Source organism: Meles meles, chromosome X (genome assembly GCF_922984935.1).
Source record: "Meles meles chromosome X, mMelMel3.1 paternal haplotype, whole genome shotgun sequence".
NCBI classification, from domain to species: domain Eukaryota; kingdom Metazoa; phylum Chordata; class Mammalia; order Carnivora; family Mustelidae; genus Meles; species Meles meles.
The window spans coordinates 91,069,482-91,087,011 of record NC_060087.1 but is presented as its reverse complement, the minus strand read 5'-3'; the positions used below and the strand labels follow the sequence as shown (position 1 = coordinate 91,087,011).

General features: G+C 45.2%; 1 protein-coding gene across 1 annotated transcript; it reads left to right on the top strand.

Annotated features, from left to right (window-relative positions):
* The first annotated feature begins 12,548 nt into the window (after nucleotides 1–12,548).
* IRS4 (insulin receptor substrate 4) lies at nucleotides 12,549–16,370 on the top strand. Its single transcript, XM_045994807.1, has one exon. The coding sequence runs from the start codon at nucleotides 12,549–12,551 to the stop codon at nucleotides 16,368–16,370; it is 3,822 nt and encodes a 1,273-aa protein (XP_045850763.1).
* The last annotated feature ends 1,160 nt before the right edge of the window (nucleotides 16,371–17,530 follow it).

Below are 17,530 nucleotides of genomic sequence, written 5' to 3'. Positions count from 1 at the left end.
TGATATTTTCTTACACCTTTATTTATTTGGCTCCCCTCTACTAGAATGTAAACTCCATGAAAGTAAAGACATCATGTGTCCTAGTCACTGTCATAGCTGCAATACCGAAATAACTACCTGAAACATATATGATTTGTGATAAATATTTTTTAAACATATGAATAAAAAAGGGGGAGCTCCTGAGTGGCTCAGTTAGTTAAGCATCTGCCTTCGGCTCAGGTCATGATCTCAGGGTCCTGGAACCCAGCCTCTCATAGGGCTCCCTGCTCAGAGTGGAATCCGCTTCTCCCTCTCCCTCTACCCCACTCTCTGCTCATGCTCTTTCTTTCTCTCAAATAAATAAATAATCTTAACAAAAGCTTATATATATATTCATATATATATGAATAAATATATATATGAATAAAATATTCATATATTCATATATTCAAATATTCATATATATATATATATATATATGAATAAAAAAGGGGATGAAGGGGCACCTGGCTGGCTGTCAAAAGAGCATGGAACTCTTGACTTCAGAGTTGTGAATTTGAGCCTCCCACCTTGGGTGTAGAGATTACATATATACATATATATATACATACATACATAAATTTTTTTAAAGACTTCATTTATTTGACAGACAGATCACAAGTAGGCAGAGAAGCAGGCGGGGGGGGGGGGGGAAGCAGGCTCCCTGCTGAGCAGAGAGCCCTATGTGGGGCTCAATCCCAGGACCCTGAGATCATGACCTGAACCGAAGGCAGAGGCTTTAACCCACTGAGCCACCCAGGCGCCCCACATAGATAAATTTTTTTAAAGGGGGGATGAAAGCAAATTTGTGTTTAATAATTTAAGGAGACGTTCAACTGCCACGACATTTGTTCCAAAGGCACAATAGAGCTTTCTCTCTGTATATGGTTCAAAATAAGGTACAATCTGAGTATATAGAAACTAGGAGGAATATATTTGTTCTCTTTCTCCCTGTTTTAAAAACATTAGAAAACACTTGTCTGTAACCTCTCAGTTTTTAAAAGGGTAAACAAAGATAGATAGGATTAAATAATCAGACAGGTCATAAGTGGCAGAAATGGAACTAGAACCCACCTCTCTGGAGTTCCAGTATGGTATTCTTTCCACACTTCTCCTACTACTAAAAATCAACATTTTGTTCATTATCAAGTATTGGTTCTATTATGGCATAACACAACTTAAAAGGCAATACTAATTATTGAGGAGAGTTGATGAATTAAAGAAAGTTTTACTTCTGAGTAAGTGGTTTGCTATGGGGGATTATTTGAAAATGTAAAACAAAGATAAATCACATACATACACAATCCTCATGAACTCCTTCTAACACTGAACAGAAGCTGAATGATGACATCTAGAAGTTAGAGATGTAATTCAATACAGTTGCTAAAAATAATTTGTAACGTTGCAAAATGTCACAGATGATGGTTAAATTTTAACACAGGCTTCCAATTCACAGAAAGATTGTGTAGAGTAAATCAGTATCAACTTCAAGTAATAGAAATTTAAAGAACCATTTCTCAACTATGGGGTCATGTTTTTGTTTCAGGCATAAACCTGTAGATCTAGTAAGTTGATAGAGCTTTTTAAAAAATTATTATTATGTTCAATTAGCCAATATATAGTACATCATTAGTTTTTGATGTAGTGTTCAACAGTTCATTAGTTGCGTATAACACCCAGTGCTCATCACAACACGTGCCCTCCTTAATACACATAATCTGTTTTTTTTTAAACTTAGGGTCACAATACCAAAAAGTCAAATTAACCTGATGTCAGAAAACTTTTAAAATTTCTTTGTAGAATTAATAATACGTTAAAACATTTTCAGACCACACCATGCCTTCACATTTATACTTCCATCATTTCAATTTCACAAACACCTCAAAACTCACAACCAATAGTTATAATCGCCACTGCACTGCCTCCAGATCATACACATTACAAGAGAGAAGACGGTGAGCCCTAACATTCTCCAGCTTTCTTTTGGGTATAAAATAGATGAGACAAAGGAGTCACAAGCTATCAGAATGTGACATGCATGCATTTGCAAATCAAGCGAAAGTATTAGGTGACTAACACAGAGGAGGCCATGCAGGGAACATGAAAGACAACAGATTATCCCTGGCCTCGAGAAATTAGCAGTCTGGTTGATGAGAAACAAATTTACATGAAAAACCACAACTCTGGTACATACACACAGAAGGTGAAATTGTAGAAAACAGACTTAAAGAGAAAAGTTAAGTCTTCCCTGTAAAGCAGTTTGTACTAATAGGTGCTGTGAATGGGTTTCTCAGCTTACAGGGTTCACTTTTTGGAGTGCTCTTAGCTTTGATTCTCTAACACCTCGAAGATTCCAGAGAAGTACTGAACCATGTGACAAAAGTCTTCAGGTGAACCTGGAAGCAATCTTTAAAGAAATCTCTCGAGGAAGGCAAAACATTTTCTTTTGCTTGGTTTTTGTTTTTTTAATTCTGAAAGCACCAATTTTATTTTTCAAGGGACACCTCTTTTCAGATGCAAATGTAACTGTTTCTTAAACACTCTATTCAAATGTTAACATTATTCCTTTCTGAATGCTAATTAACAAAAGGAAGGAATGATTTATATTTACTTGGTTCTAGATTTTGAATCAATTTGAAATACTGGTATGTTTCCCTCTTGGACATTTTTCTGTAAGGTATCTTTTATTGGCTTGGAAAATACATCAAATATACAGAGGAGTGTATAAAATACCTATGTGCAGTTTAAAAAATAACTACGTACTGAACGCCCGTGTAACCATCACTCAGGTTAAGAAATCAGATCCCAGGTGTTTTCAATGCATTATTACAGAAGGAGGGAGGAGTTTACTACTATGAGGCATGGTCTAAGTTTTCTTGTATATTGATCAGAAATGAATGTTTTTCCTCTTCATTTCTCTTTTGACTCCTTGGTGATGAATTTGGAAAAGATTCTGAGGTAAATAAGCACAAACACCCTCCTTCCTCACTCTTAAACTCAAATTATTTGCATTATAGTTCATAATTCTCCCTGATGATGTATTTAGGAAGAGGGAACATGTAATTAATGAGAACGAAGTATTTTAAGCCTCTGCTGCTTCTTTTAAAATTATGGTGTGCTGTCCTGGATTGTTGCTATTCTTAATAAACCCCCATGTGAAAGTCTGGCAGGAAGGAGTGATTACCAAGCCTAAACAAAATGTAGTTTCTAACAGGACTCTCAAGTGCAGTGGCCCTAAATACTGAAGAGTGCATTCAGTGACCAATGTCTCATCTTTTGCAAAATGTCATACATTGTCTTCTGGGCTTATCACCTTATGTAGTATTTTGCATTTAGGTAAAATCCTTCATTCAACAAGTAGCGCCTGGGCACAATGCAGTACTAGGCACCATGAAGGGATGAACAAAAGTGGAAAAACATAATCCCTGCCTTCAGGGGGGCTTACAAAACACTGGGGAAGATAAAGCAGCCACTAATGAGGCAACTGAAAAGTACTTAAAATCCATAAACAATTGTCTGACAGTAAAGCACAGACTGAATGCAGAAACTCCCGAAACTAAAAATGGCTCTATTTCAAAAGCAGTTTGGAAGGCGGCTGTTTTGAACTTTGAACACATTTTACCCACAGGAGCACTGTTAAACAAATGTTGGCTGGATTTATGTTTACCCAAAGAAACTCATTTAATAATTCACGACATATGGAAATTCTATCTGTATATTGGCTATGGAAATATAGTAGAAAGCAAAAGTGTTGTCTTACTAACCATTAGATAAAAATTAGAAAATAAAAATAATTATAAAACAGGTTTATAAAACATATCAAGACATAGTTTGCAGGCTGGTGCATAAGAAAGAGCATGGTTAATTAAAGCAGGTAGATGCATAAACAATGAATTTTGGAACACTGAAAAAAATTAAATTGAAAAAAATAAAGAAGGTAGATGAAGACTCTTAGAGATTCTGAAAAGGATCCCTATTGAGAGCATTTGTGGTCCCTGAGGTATCTTCCTTTTAATGTCAAAACATATATTTTTCATCTTTATTCCCTCATTCAGGTATTTATTGAGGATCTTTACTATATGTTAGTCACTGTTCTAAGCACAGGGGATACATGGAGAACACACAGGAACCCAGGGAGCTGACATTCTAGTGTTTGGGGTGGAGAAACAAACTGGTGTCAAGAAATGCAAAGTGCTTTCCCTTGAGAGAGGTTTTATGATCACCATGACTCTATGTTTATGACCAGCATTAATTGTATATACATCACCCTACATGATTGGGTGATCTCTTTATTCCCAACTGGAACTTAAAAAGGCAGAGTGGGGGATAGCATACAGACATTTTCTGAGGTTTCTGACAACCACTGCAAGATGGGGGAGGGATATGCATGGGGGAAAAATAGCTCAGTTATCATGAATGAGAGGAAAAAACAGGCATGATTCCTTTGAGCAGGAAGAGGTGTTACACCAGGCAGAGCCTTATCATCATTGACTGAGAGCATCTGTGCTGTTAGAGAAAAACAAAAACAAACAAAAAAACAAGAAATGATAAATGTTGGCATGGAGATGGAGAACAAGGAACTCTTGTGCCCTGCTAGTCGGAATGTAAATTGGTGCAGCCACTGTGAAAATAGTATGAAGATTCCTCAAAAAACTAAACTTGGAAATACCACATGATCCAATAATTCCACTACTGGGTATTTACCCAAAGAAAACGAAAACATCAATTCAAAAAGACATATGCACGCCTATGTTCACTGCAGCATTAATTACAATAGCCAAGATATGAAGCAACCCAAGTGTCCATCAAGAGATGAGTGGGTTAATAAGATGTGAGGTATATAACAGAATATTATGCAGCCATAGAAAGGGATGAGATCTTGCCATTTGTGAAAACATGAATGGACCTAAAGAGTAGTATGCTAAGTGGGGCGCCTGGGTGGCTCAGTGGTTTAAGCCTCTGCCTTCGGCTCGGGTCATGATCTCAGGGTCCTGGGATCGAGCCCCGCATCGGGCTCTCTGCTCAGTGGGGAGCCTGTTTCTCCCTCTCTCTCTGCCTGCCTCTCTGCCTACTTGTGACCTCTCTCTCTGTCAAATAAATAAATAAAATACTAAAAAAAAGAGTAGTATGCTAAGTAAAATAAGTCAGACAAAGACAAATGCCATATTATTTCACTTTATGTGGAATCTAAAAAACAAATGAATAAACAAATAAGAAGCAGAATCAGACTTATAAATACAGAGAACAAACTGATGGTTGCTAGAGGGGAGGGGTGCAGGATGGGCAAAATGGGTAAAGGGGAGTGGGGCATACAGTCTTTCAGTTATGGAATGAATAAGTCATCGGGATGAAAGACACGGGGAATATAGTCAATGGTATTGTAATAGCATTGTGTGGTGACAGATGGTAGCCACACCTGTAAGCACAGCATAATGCATAGAGTTGTTGAATCACTATGTTGTACACCTGAAACTAATGTATCATTGTGTGTCAAATTTAAAAACCATCATCTGAAGGAGGAAGTAGTCTGCATTGTCCATGTAAAGCTATCTTAGACATCTCTCCTTTCCCTCCCTTCCTCCTTCCCTACCACCATGCCTTCCTCCCCTCCCCTCCTTCTTCCCTTCCTTCCCTTCTTCTTTCCTTCCTTCTTTCCCTCCATTCCTTCCTCCTTCCTTTTATTCCTTTTCCTACTCTGGTTCTTTCCTTGAGGCAAACATCTACTGGTGATTTCCAGGCACCACACTAAACATTAGGGATACAAAAATGAGTATGGCACAGTCCCTGTCCTGGTCCTCAAGGAGTTTATTATAGTCTACAACAGTGTTCCTAAGTCAGGGATTAGTCATACCCTGGAGGTAGTACTTTTAACTACTTAAGAGCCTGTGTATCATAAGCCTATCAATCAGAATGTCTGTCAGTAAAGGTTCTAGAGTAGGGTCCTGAGAATCCACTGCTGTACCAGTAGTTAACTGTGTAGTGGCTAGATACTAGAGACATGGGAGTTCCTGAACGAAGGGCTGAAGGAGCCAGGACAATGGGCAGGTATGAGCCCTTGGGGAGCAGAGGTAGTTACGAGGGGAGCAGCTATGTACCAAGTCGGAGAAAATTATGACTGCCATTTACCAATGATATGATTCTATCAACAATACTAATGAAAACCTTAGCTCTACTTGATATCTGATGCTTAGGAAAATTGGGCACTGATTGTAGTAAGACTATGTGAGTGAGGGAAGCTTTCCTGAGTGAGTCTTGAGCTTAGTCTTGAGGAAGGTGACAGGCATTCATCGGTAATTAGGAAGGGCAGGACATTAAGACATGAGAGATATCCTAACAGTGGAAAAAGATAAATCATATAAAGAATGCCATAAAGAGACCACCCTAATGGTGGTGTGGGCAATGAAAACATACTGTAGTAAGATGAGGAGTGACTTTGGAAGAATGGGTCACATGCAGCCAAGAGAGAGAAAGGGGGTTGGTTGTGGTGTCAGTTGGGAAGAAGGAAACTTTAGGTTAGGAGTTCAATTCTGACGCAGCATAAGGAAAAAGGGGGGGGGGGGGTGCTCTGTACACTCTTAAGCAAGGAATGGCGTGATAAAGTGACTTATGATGGAAAATACTCTGTTGAGCACCTGGAGACTGAAGAAGGGTAAAGCTAGTTTAAGAAGAGACTTCAGGGGGCGCCTGGGTGGCTCAGTGGGTTAAAGCCTCTGCCTTTCACTCAGGTCATGATCCCAGGGTCCTGGGATCGAGCCCCACATCGGGCTCTCTGCTTGGCGGGGAGCCTGCTTCCTCCTCTCTCTTTCTCTGCCTACCTCTCTCCCTACTTGTGATCTCTATCTGTCAAAAAAATAAAATTAAAAAAAAAAAAAAAAGAAGAGGCTTCAGCAGTGCCGGTAGAGTTGATTAGGGCCTGGACCAGGTTGCTGACTACGGAAACAAAAGGAAGGGTTCCATCTGGTAGATACTGAAGGCGCATGTGAGGAGTGGAGAAATCAGAATCAAGGATGAGCACAATACATATGACATCTTAAATCAGACAAAAGTGGACAAGAAAACATCCAGAGGAAAAGGCAGGTCTCTAACACTAACTTTTTACAAGCAAATTTAGCCAGGTGATAATGCTCTTTAATTTATAAAATGAAGAACCTAACGTCTGAAGACCAGGCAGTATGAACAGACGATCTCGCTGACGCTAAGAACAAGGTTGCCATAGGCTACCAAGGAGGGATAGCATTAAGCAAAATGTTTTATTGTCCATTTAGAGTTACATCAAAAGAAATGTATGTGGCACGAAATCGTTGAAAGGTATGTGAAGTGCCTGCTAGATTTCATGGTTCTGATGTTTATTTATTAAAAGTCACTTCCAAATGCGTTTTATCTTTCGAAGTTGGAGAGAACTGCTTGATTTTTAACTGAGCTAATATTCAGTTGACTCTTAAGATAACAGGGAGGCTTTAGGAGCCTAATTAAACCATGTATTTGCTCTAATTAATTTAGCTGCAGAGTACGAGGAAACAAAAGCAGCGAACAGACCTGTACTGTTTGCAGCAGTCAGGCATTTGACAGTTGTTTGCTCCAGCAGAGTTTCTGAGTAGCATAGAAGTAAAGAAGCTGAAACCAAAGCCATCATTTGCAAGCGGTGGCCACAGCCACAATTCAGGGGGCAGCCCTTCTCCCTGCGTAGTATAGAAAGGATCATTCATTGTGCATGGCTTCATTTATGTCCAAACACAGAAAAAGCAATCATCATCGCTAGCACCAGTTTTTAATAGCAAGGGTGGCCCCACATTTTTATCAACATAATTGGACATTAGCTCACAAAGACTATGGAGTTAATACTTAGAGGAAAAAAATATATATATATATACTGGGGAAGGATAATAGTGCTCTTATACTGGTTACTTTTTCCTCTTAGACTTTTTTCTCTTGAACAATGACCATATTTAATGCAACAGTTTAATTTTTAAGCTAAGTAAGTCCACATTTATATTATCCATTTTGATTTTAGCACAAGTGGAGTTTAGAACACTAATGATCATGTATGTGAGGAAAAAGGCTGATGAGTTTTTATTGTAGCGACTACTCGATTCAAACCACCGCTTTCTTAAAACGGGATTCGCAGGAAATTTCTTCTAAAGGCAAACCCTATGAAAGGTGTATTTCTTCATTAGAAACTGGTTTTAAAGGTACCGTGGCTGTGTTTATCCATGTACCTTTCTATCTAGGTGTAAAATGCCTGCTGAAATGCTTGTGTTTCCCCCTCCTTCAGCTCAACCAGCAAACAAGAAATATGGGAGGTTTTATTCCATCTTAATCTGTTGTTTTAAAAATCTATGTTTGAGACTCTTGGTTCAGAGTCCAGCCTTTACAGAAATTGTACCTGGATGTGGAAAACAATTTCTCTCTGGGGTAATTCGTCATGCATATACAAACAAAAGCAACAACAACAAAGGAGAGACAGGAATATATACCCAAAGAAGAGTGGAACATTAAAGCAACCATCTGGTGAGTTCATGCCAAATACAAAGTCCCTACTTTTTGCCTGAACCATCTAGATGTCTGTACCACCCCCCTGCTTTATTTTACCTATGGAAACCTGACCTAAACAACTATCCTATATCATTAAGTTGTCCAGGAAGATGAAAGTTTAAATACATGTCAGACAGCAGCAGCATCTGGTGCAATTCAGTAATGATCATCTCCCCCAGAGAGCTTCAGTATTCAAACAACTTTTAGAACTGAGGAGATCTGGTTGACTTATGTAAAGAAAATAATGTTATAGCCACACATTCTCCCTGTTCACAAGTAGTAATATTTGCCCCATCTTCTCCTGTTGTAGAAAACAGACAAAGTAAAATCCCTCCCTGCAACATCTCGCTATATCTGTAATTGCATTTTGATGCAGCCAAATAATTGACTTTGGATACAAATGATCAGCCTTGGTAATCCTGCACTGTAATTGTTTAAAAAAATGTTTTTCCATACTTCTTTCTAAATACATTGATTATTAGTCCTAGGGGTTTCCCCCAGAGTAGAGAATAATGCCTGATAAAGAACTGGTTAAGAGGACCACATAAAATTTAACAAGTTTAGATGCTTTCCCCTACAGACTGTTAAAGAGACCTTATAAGCTTAGAGAGATGAGATCATTTAAAAGAAGGAATGATCATCGTGATATTTGTGCGTGAATTGCTCTCTCCTACACTGCACTACAAACGTCACTGTACCAAATTTACACACCTCTCAACATAGAATAGAAATCAAGTTTAAATGCAATGTTTTTCATTAATAGACTGGGGGAAAAACTTGCAACAAATATGAAGTTTTAGTATCTTTATTACATAAACAAGTGGCCCAAGATAACTAAAAAATACTAAGAATCCAAGAGATAAAGCAAAGGGCATAAAAGATACTTTACAGAAGATAATTTATTGTCAGCAAATACATGTAAAAGGGTTTTTTTTAAATCTCATTGGTAAATAAAAATGCAAATTAAAGGCCAGTCCAATACCATTTCACCCATTTATCAGTGATTTAAAAAAAATTAGAAAGCCCAATTCTGCCAGTCAGTATGGTGACATGATAAACTGGTAAAATATGTTTGAAAAATAATGCATTGCATGTTCATACCTTTCACCCAGTAATTCTACTCCTTGGTTTCCACCCCAAGGGACTGATTCTGAACATTAAAAATCAAAAAGCTATAGGAACAAGATGTTTGTTGCAGCACTACCTATAATATTACAAAATAAAAACAGCCTAAACAGCCCAAAGCAGAGGGATTCTTAAGTACAGTAATACGCAGCTGCCTAGAACAGTTTGCAGTTTTTTAAATGACGTTTAGGCTGATCCATAAGAATACAGGAAAATGTTACTTGTAGCGCTGAAAAGAACACAATACAAAATGATATACACTATAAGCCTACTACTCTATGACAAAACCCTATAACGACATGAAGATTTAAAAATCTCTTATTTTCAGTACTTTCCAGATTTTATTCAGGATGCCACTTAATGTTTTTCAATACATTTTAAAATACCATGTTTTTACTAGCACTTCCAAATGCATTGCCTTGCTTTCAAAACATTTCTGTCTAAAGCAAAACCCTATGTTTGCGAAGACTCATGAAACATCATAATACCTATCATGAAAATCTCAAATTATTTTATTCATCATCATTTGCGTTGTAAGTATAGAAAATCTTCTATGTATGTGACCAGCCAGCTGAAACATGTAGGGAGCCTCTCCAGTGAGGGCTCTCTGAGCATCCACACTCATTCTGCTTCTGGGAGTCCTTTTCAGAAACGCGGCTGTGCCGAGCACCTGTTAATATGCTGTGCTTACAAGTCCGCGGCAGCAGAGGGAATGTTAATGTTTCTAATATTTTGGAGAGAACCAAAACCAATTTCTTTTTTCCCCCAAGGGGGAGTGTCATGAAGGAGCCCTTCACCCAAATATGTTTATTCTGCTCCTAAGAGAGAGCATATTCTTTTTTTTATTTATTTATTTTCAGCGTAACAGTACTCATTGTTTTTGCACCACAGCCAGAGCTCCATGCAATACGTGCCCTCTCTTACCCTCCACCTGGTTCCCCAACCTCCCACCCCCCACCCTTCAAAACATATTCTTAAAAGGGCGGGATGTTGTTTATTTTTATGATGTATACATTGCCTCCTTTACTGTTAGATTTTATAAATAATACCCTTTGCAGCATCCACCCAGGGCAAAGATGAACTGACGTTCCATTCTTTCAGAGAAATATCATTTGTCACCCCCTACTTTTGCCCCCCAAATCCCTCTTTGCACTTGTGGTCACTCCTCTGACATTTGAATGTAATACTGACCCATCTCCACACTTAGGAAGCTGAAATCCTAGTAAAAGACAAACTGCGAAAGAGACAGAGAGAGAGAAAAGGGGAGAGAAAGGGGAGAGGGAGACTTAAAGCGGTTGCACTTACACTCCAGCAGTTTTTCCAGAAACAAGGGAGGCAGTAGTTCTTATGTTTGTGATGTCAAATTGTAGAATGAAATTCAGCAAAAATCTTTTCTTGACGCGAGGGATGTGAACTATATTCTAGGATATGTATTCGGTGTGATCCTTTGTTCTAGGTACTAGCATTTCTTTTTCTGAAGTTTTTCGTTCTCGCTCAAGAAAAGGGAAACCGTATTATTTTGAAAGTCCCTTAAAGGCGCCTTTCGAAACATCCCTCATGGGAAAATATCACGACAGCTCATCTCTGGCGTACATCAGTTAAGAACCGAGTCCGAGTTGTTTAAACATGGCTGTATACTTTGCAGGCCCCCGAATTCGTGCTTTCACAGACATCACTAATCAAATAGCCAGGAACCGCATCTTTAGCCAACCTCCGTTTCGTGGGCTAGAAATGCGCTCTTGTCAGAGATCGTGTTATTTTAAAGGCAGAGCTGTTATTCGGGCGCCTGAGATAGCCGCGGGCTTTTGTCAAGGTTGAAGCGGGCTCAGGAATGCCTGCAGCGCGGTGGAAGGCTGGTCTGAGGGCCCTGGTCATTAACATGTTTCCAGGGGGTGCCCACACTTTCTCCCGAGACGCTCAGCTCGCGGCGCCCGGCGGGAGCATGGGGACCCGCCTGTGACAGGAATAGAGAATTTCTGTGAGGGACAGGAAGCTGGGGGGAGAGGGTGCCTGCCGCCAGTCCCCGGGTCACCGCGGCTCAGCGACCCGCACGAGTTTTAGCACTCCTATTAACAGCTACTTGGGGAGGGTTGTTTACCGCCCGCGTGCGCGACAAGCACAAAGTCGAGCCCAGTCCCGGACCGAAGCCCCGCCCCCTCCCCTTCGACTCCCCTCCTGCCCCCCAAACTTATTAATTCAAAGCTGCCTCCCTGCCAGACACTCCCATTGGCTCCCAACCCGACCAATGAGAACCTTGCAACAGTTTCACCTGGCTCCCACTTCCTAAATAAACAAACAAACCGTCCCGTGGCGGTGCCACCTCTCCACCCCGGCGCTGCCCGGGACACGCTGGGCTCCGCCCTCGCCGCTACCTCTCGCCCCCTCCGGCCAGTGGGGCCAGGGCTGGGGCGGCCCCGCCGGGCCCCGATAGCGGGCCGCGCTCTCCTCCGCCCCTCCCCGCCTCCTCCCGCCTCCTCGTGCCTTCTTGGACTCCTCGGTAGGAGCAGCGTGGCCGGGCAGCCCCGCCTCCTCCCGTCGGTCCTCCTGAGGCCCGCAGGCCCTGAGGTTCGCCGAGCTCCTAGGCCCGGAAGGAGGCGGGCCCGTTGCCCCCTCCCCTACACACCTTGGCTGGCGGGGGCTCGCGCCCCTCCTCTGCACCGGTAGCTGGAGCCGCAGCAACCGCCGCGTGAGGCAGCGGTCACGTGTTGTTTTGCCCGCCGCCGCGCGCCTCGAGTGGAGTGGGCGGGGGCGGGGCCGAGGAGGGAGGGGGCTGGGGCGGGCGGACAGGAGTAGACGGCCTCTTTCCCCAGCCCTCCCTTTCCCGAGCCCCCCCCGCCTCCCCCTCGCTCACCTTAAAACCACCGTGCATCACCATGGCGAGTGGCTCCTTCGCTCGCGACCAAGCGACAAGGAGACTGAGGGCTGCAGCAGCGGCAACGGCGGCGGCTCTCTCTGAGGTGGCGACCACCCCACTTCTTTCCTCGGGCACCCCTACCGCACTCATTGGGACCGGGTCGTCTTGTCCGGGAGCCATGTGGCTCTCCACGGCCACCGGCTCCCGGTCAGACTCGGAGTCCGATGAGGAGGACCTCCCCGTCGGGGACGAGGTTTGCAAACGCGGCTATCTTCGGAAGCAGAAGCACGGCCAAAGGCGCTACTTCGTGCTCAAACTCGAGACAGCCGACGCCCCGGCTCGGCTGGAATACTACGAAAACGCCAGGAAGTTCCGGCACAGTGTCCGCGCCGCGGCGGCGGCGGCGGCAGCGGCTGCCTCCGGCGCCGCGGTCCCCGCGCTCATCCCGCCGCGGCGCGTGATCACCCTGTACCAGTGCTTCTCCGTGAGCCAGCGAGCCGACGCCAAGTACCGACACCTCATCGCCCTCTTCACCCAGGACGAGTACTTCGCCTTGGTGGCCGAGAACGAGTCGGAGCAGGAGAGCTGGTACTTGCTGCTCAGCCGCCTCATCCTCGAGAGCAAGCGCCGCCGCTGTGGCACGCCGGGCGCGCTGCCGGATGGGGAGCCAGCCGGGCCGGCGGCTGCAGCGGCGGCGGCCGAGCCACCCTTCTACAAGGATGTGTGGCAGGTAATAGTCAAACCCAGGGGGCTGGGGCACAGAAAAGAGCTGAGCGGCGTGTTCCGGCTCTGTCTTACCGACGAAGAGGTGGTGTTCGTGAGGCTGAACACCGAAGTGGCCAGCGTGGTCGTCCAGCTCTTGAGCATCCGTCGCTGCGGGCACTCGGAGCAGTATTTCTTCTTGGAAGTCGGCAGGTCCACGGTCATCGGCCCCGGGGAGCTCTGGATGCAGGTCGACGACTGTGTGGTGGCCCAAAACATGCACGAGCTGTTTCTGGAGAAGATGAGAGCCCTGTGTGCAGATGAGTACCGAGCCCGCTGCCGCACCTACAGCATCAGCATCGGCGCCCACCTGTTAACCCTGCTGTCCGCTAGGAGGCACCTGGACACAGTGCCACGCGAGCCCGGCGGCTGGCTGAGAAGGTCCCGCTTTGAGCAGTTTTACCACCTCAGGGCCATCGGGGACGGGGAAGATGAGAAGCCCCTCACCAGGCGCTACCTGACACCCAGCGAACCCGTGCCCACCTCCAGGCGAGCAAGGCTGCACCTGCCTAGAGCGCGCACGTCCAGGAGAGCGATTTCAGCGCCTGCCAGCTATTTTCGCCGCCTCCCACCCAGCCCGGTACGTGTCCCGCATCCTGCCGAAGTCCGGAACCACAGAGCTGGCCTGTCTCCTGAAGCCTCTGGATCTGGCAACTCTGGGGAAGAAGACAGTCCCCAAGGCCAAGAAGCTCAGGAAGGAAACGGAGGTGACTACATGCCCATGAACAGATGGGGCTCGGGCAACGGCGGGGGTTCCGGAAGTGGCCAGGGCTCCAGTGGCCGAGGCTCCAGTAGCCAGGGTTCAGGAGGAAGCCAGTGCTCTGGAGGGGGGCAGGGCTCCAGTGGTGGCCAGGGCTCAAGTGGTGGTCAGGGCTCCAGTGGTGGCCAGGGCTCAAGTGGCCAGGGCTCAGGGAGCCAGGGTGCAGGAGGAAACCAGCGGTCAGGAGATGGCCAGGGCACTGCAGGTGGGCAAGGCTCGGGCAGTGGCCAGGGAGCCAGCGGCGGTGGACATGGCTCCGGCGGTGGGCGGGGACCTGGAGACGGCCATGGCTCAGGCGGGGGTGAGAGCCATGGAGGGCGCAAAGGCTCAGGAAGTGGGAAAACCTCCGAGGGCAATGGTGAGCCTGGAAAATCTCTGAAGAAAAGGTCCTACTTTGGCAAATTAACTCAAAGCAAGCAGCACGTGCCACCCCCTCCACCTCCACCGGCTGGAGCAACTGGTGGCAAAGGGAAGTCTGGGGGAAGGTTCCGACTTTACTTTTGCGCTGACAGGGGAACCCCAAAAGAACGCAAAGAGGCCAAGGAGGTCAAAGACTTAGAGACTCCGGAAGGTGCAGCTCAGGGGCCCCACAGAGCCAGAGCTTTTGACGAAGATGAGGATGACCCTTACGTGCCAATGAGGCCGGGGGTGGCTGCCCCTCTCCCAAGCTCCAGTGATTATATGGCAATGGCTCCTCAAAACTTCGCTCCTTCAAAAATGCACCACTCTCGATCACCTTTTGAAGATTCAAGAGGGTACATGATGATGTTTCCCAGAGTGAGCCCACCACCTGCCCCAAGTCCCCCAAAAGAGGCAGATCCTGAAAAGGAGGATGAGTCAAAGGACAATGACAGTGAGAGTGACTATATGTTTATGGCTCCTGGAGCCGGTGCAATTCCAAAAAAACCCCCAAATCCTCAGGGTGGCTCTTCCTCTAAAAATTGGAGCTCTTACATTTCCTTGCCAAACCCTTTTCAGGGCTCCCCACTGGGACAGAGTGACCACAGTGAGTATGTACCAATGTTACCTGGAAAGTTCCCAGGGAAGGGCCTAGACAAGGAAGCCTCATCCAGCGGAGGCCCCAAAGATGCAGTTTCAAAGCCTTCAGCTGAGGGGTCATTCTCAAAGCGTGGAGATGGGGCGTCACCGACAAAGCCTTCAGATGACGACCCCCCCCAGAACATGGCTAACAGACCTAACAGTCTCTCTCTCATCACAAAAGGAAATAAAATCAAGCCAAAATCACAAAAGCCCACACGTGAACAGAAAGGAACTGACAGCTCTCATGACTACATCAACATTGACTTCACGAAGAGAGAGAGCAATGCGCCAGCCCCCTTTATTCACGGACTGCCAGGTTCGTGGGGCATCATTGTTGGCCCCAGAGCGTCAGCATTTTCTAACTATGTAAATGTTGAGTTCGGACTGCCATTTCCAAACCCAGCACACAGGCTCTCGAATCTTTTAAGAGCCATTCCAGGTGCCAACCCCTTTTATCTGGAAGGTGCTAGGTGGCCACTTGTGCCTCTTCCTCCCAACACTGCAGGTGGCAGTGCGAATGAGGAAGAGGGTGACTACATTGAAGTGATTTTCAATCCAGCAATGACACCGGCCATGCCTTTTGGTGACAGGGCCATTCGCTATGATGCCGAAACAGGTCGCATCTATGTGGTCGACCCATTTTCAGAGTGCTGTATGGACATTACGCTCTCCCCCGGCCGCTGTTCCGAGCCACCCCCTGTAGCCAGGCTGCTGCAGGAAGAACAACAGCCAGAGCCAAGACGCCCGCAAAGCCGTTCGCAAAGTTCCTTTGGGTCAGCCAGGGCCGCGGTCTCGGCTTTCTCAACGGACAGCCTCGAGAGAGACCTCTCCAGCCCCTTGGCCGCGGCCGCTGCTGCTTCAGCAGCTGCGCCCGCCTTAGCCTTGAGCCAGGCGTTTGCCGCTGCCTCAGCCCTCGTCGTGGCCCCGGGCATCGGGGCAGCCGCCAGGGGCTTGGAGGCCGCCGATGGCTTTAACTCCGCCTCCGCCCGCTGGTTCCAACCTGTTGCTGGCGCCGCGGCCGCTGCCGAAGCGGTCAGGGGAGCCCCAAACGTGGCCGGTGGCTCGAACCTGAGAGCCCCCAGCCCATCTGCAGACCTAGCCGGCGGTGAGAACGGGGCCGCAGCGGTCGCCCCCCCACCGCCGCCGCGCCGCCCGGTGCCGAGACCCCCGGGGCGAGAGGATCCTGACGACGACGACGACGACGACGACACCTATGTGAAAATGGACTTTGCCAGACCTGACAACAAGAAGTCCGACTCTCCCCGCAGAGGTGGGTAATTTGGGAATTCATTTCCCGAAGTTAATGGTTATTGCGTAGTGAATCGATGTCTACGGCATTAGGAAAAAGTGAGTTAACATTCCATTAACTGGTGCCTATTTAGCAAGAAAAGTAGAATTCAGTTTTCTTTACGTGCAATACCTTGTGATCTTTGCAAAATCTTAAGTTTGGATCCAGTCATACATTTATCTGAAAAAAAAAAAAAAAACAAACCCCGATTATCATTTAAGCATTGGTTCTACTCTTTAGGAGTAAAGTTTAAGAATGTATATATCTATCATGAGGATGCTTTCAAACATCCTTCCCTAACACTTAATGCATTATGCAAACAGGACACCATAAACTGGATCCTATCAACTCCTTTTTAAATCAACAGGTAAAAGGTACTTTGCTACAAATACTCATATTTGGTTACAAGAATTTTAATAAGAGCACAGAATAGTAAGCTGTAATCACGGACTGTAACTTTTGGGGGAGGTACACTTTCTCCTTCAAAAGTTACTTTTTTAAAAAAGCAGTCATTGTTAATTTTTAAAAAGCAGTCCATTGTTATGCTGGTTTGCTGTGATTTACCAAGAAGGTTAAATCTCCATTATTAGCCTGAATGTCTGGAGGGCACAAAACATAATCTGAAACAACAGGTGATTAAAAGAAGAGCATGTTTCCTTCCGAATGTGTTTTTGTGTTGATTTGTTTTGTTTTACACAGGATACATTGCCAGAAACCTTGAGTGTTTCTTTCCTGTCACTAGTAGTGACAGGGAGGTCACCATCACTGTGCCCCATTTTCTTCCTAAAACTCCCCCCAAAGAGGGAATGGTGACAACTTGATAATGGGTATGAATATTGTTTGAAAGGTTTAAAAAGCATTGAAAAGCATCTAATTGGTGTGTCTTCTGGGAAATCCAGTAAAGCAAGATATTATGGCTAGGGGAAGACCTGACCCCAGGGACAGCCTACCCTGGAACAGTGGAAGTGTTTTAAAGGGTTATTTTTCCAAAAGAAGAAATAAGGAAGAGTAGGAGCTGTCATACTTGAAAGGAGGACTTTGAGTAAATCTCTGTACTTTCCGCAATGTTATCAGTGCGTCTGCAGACATTCTCAAGAAATGATTTCTGAAGATGATGTCTCCATAGTCTCTGCCTTCCCTCATCAGTAAG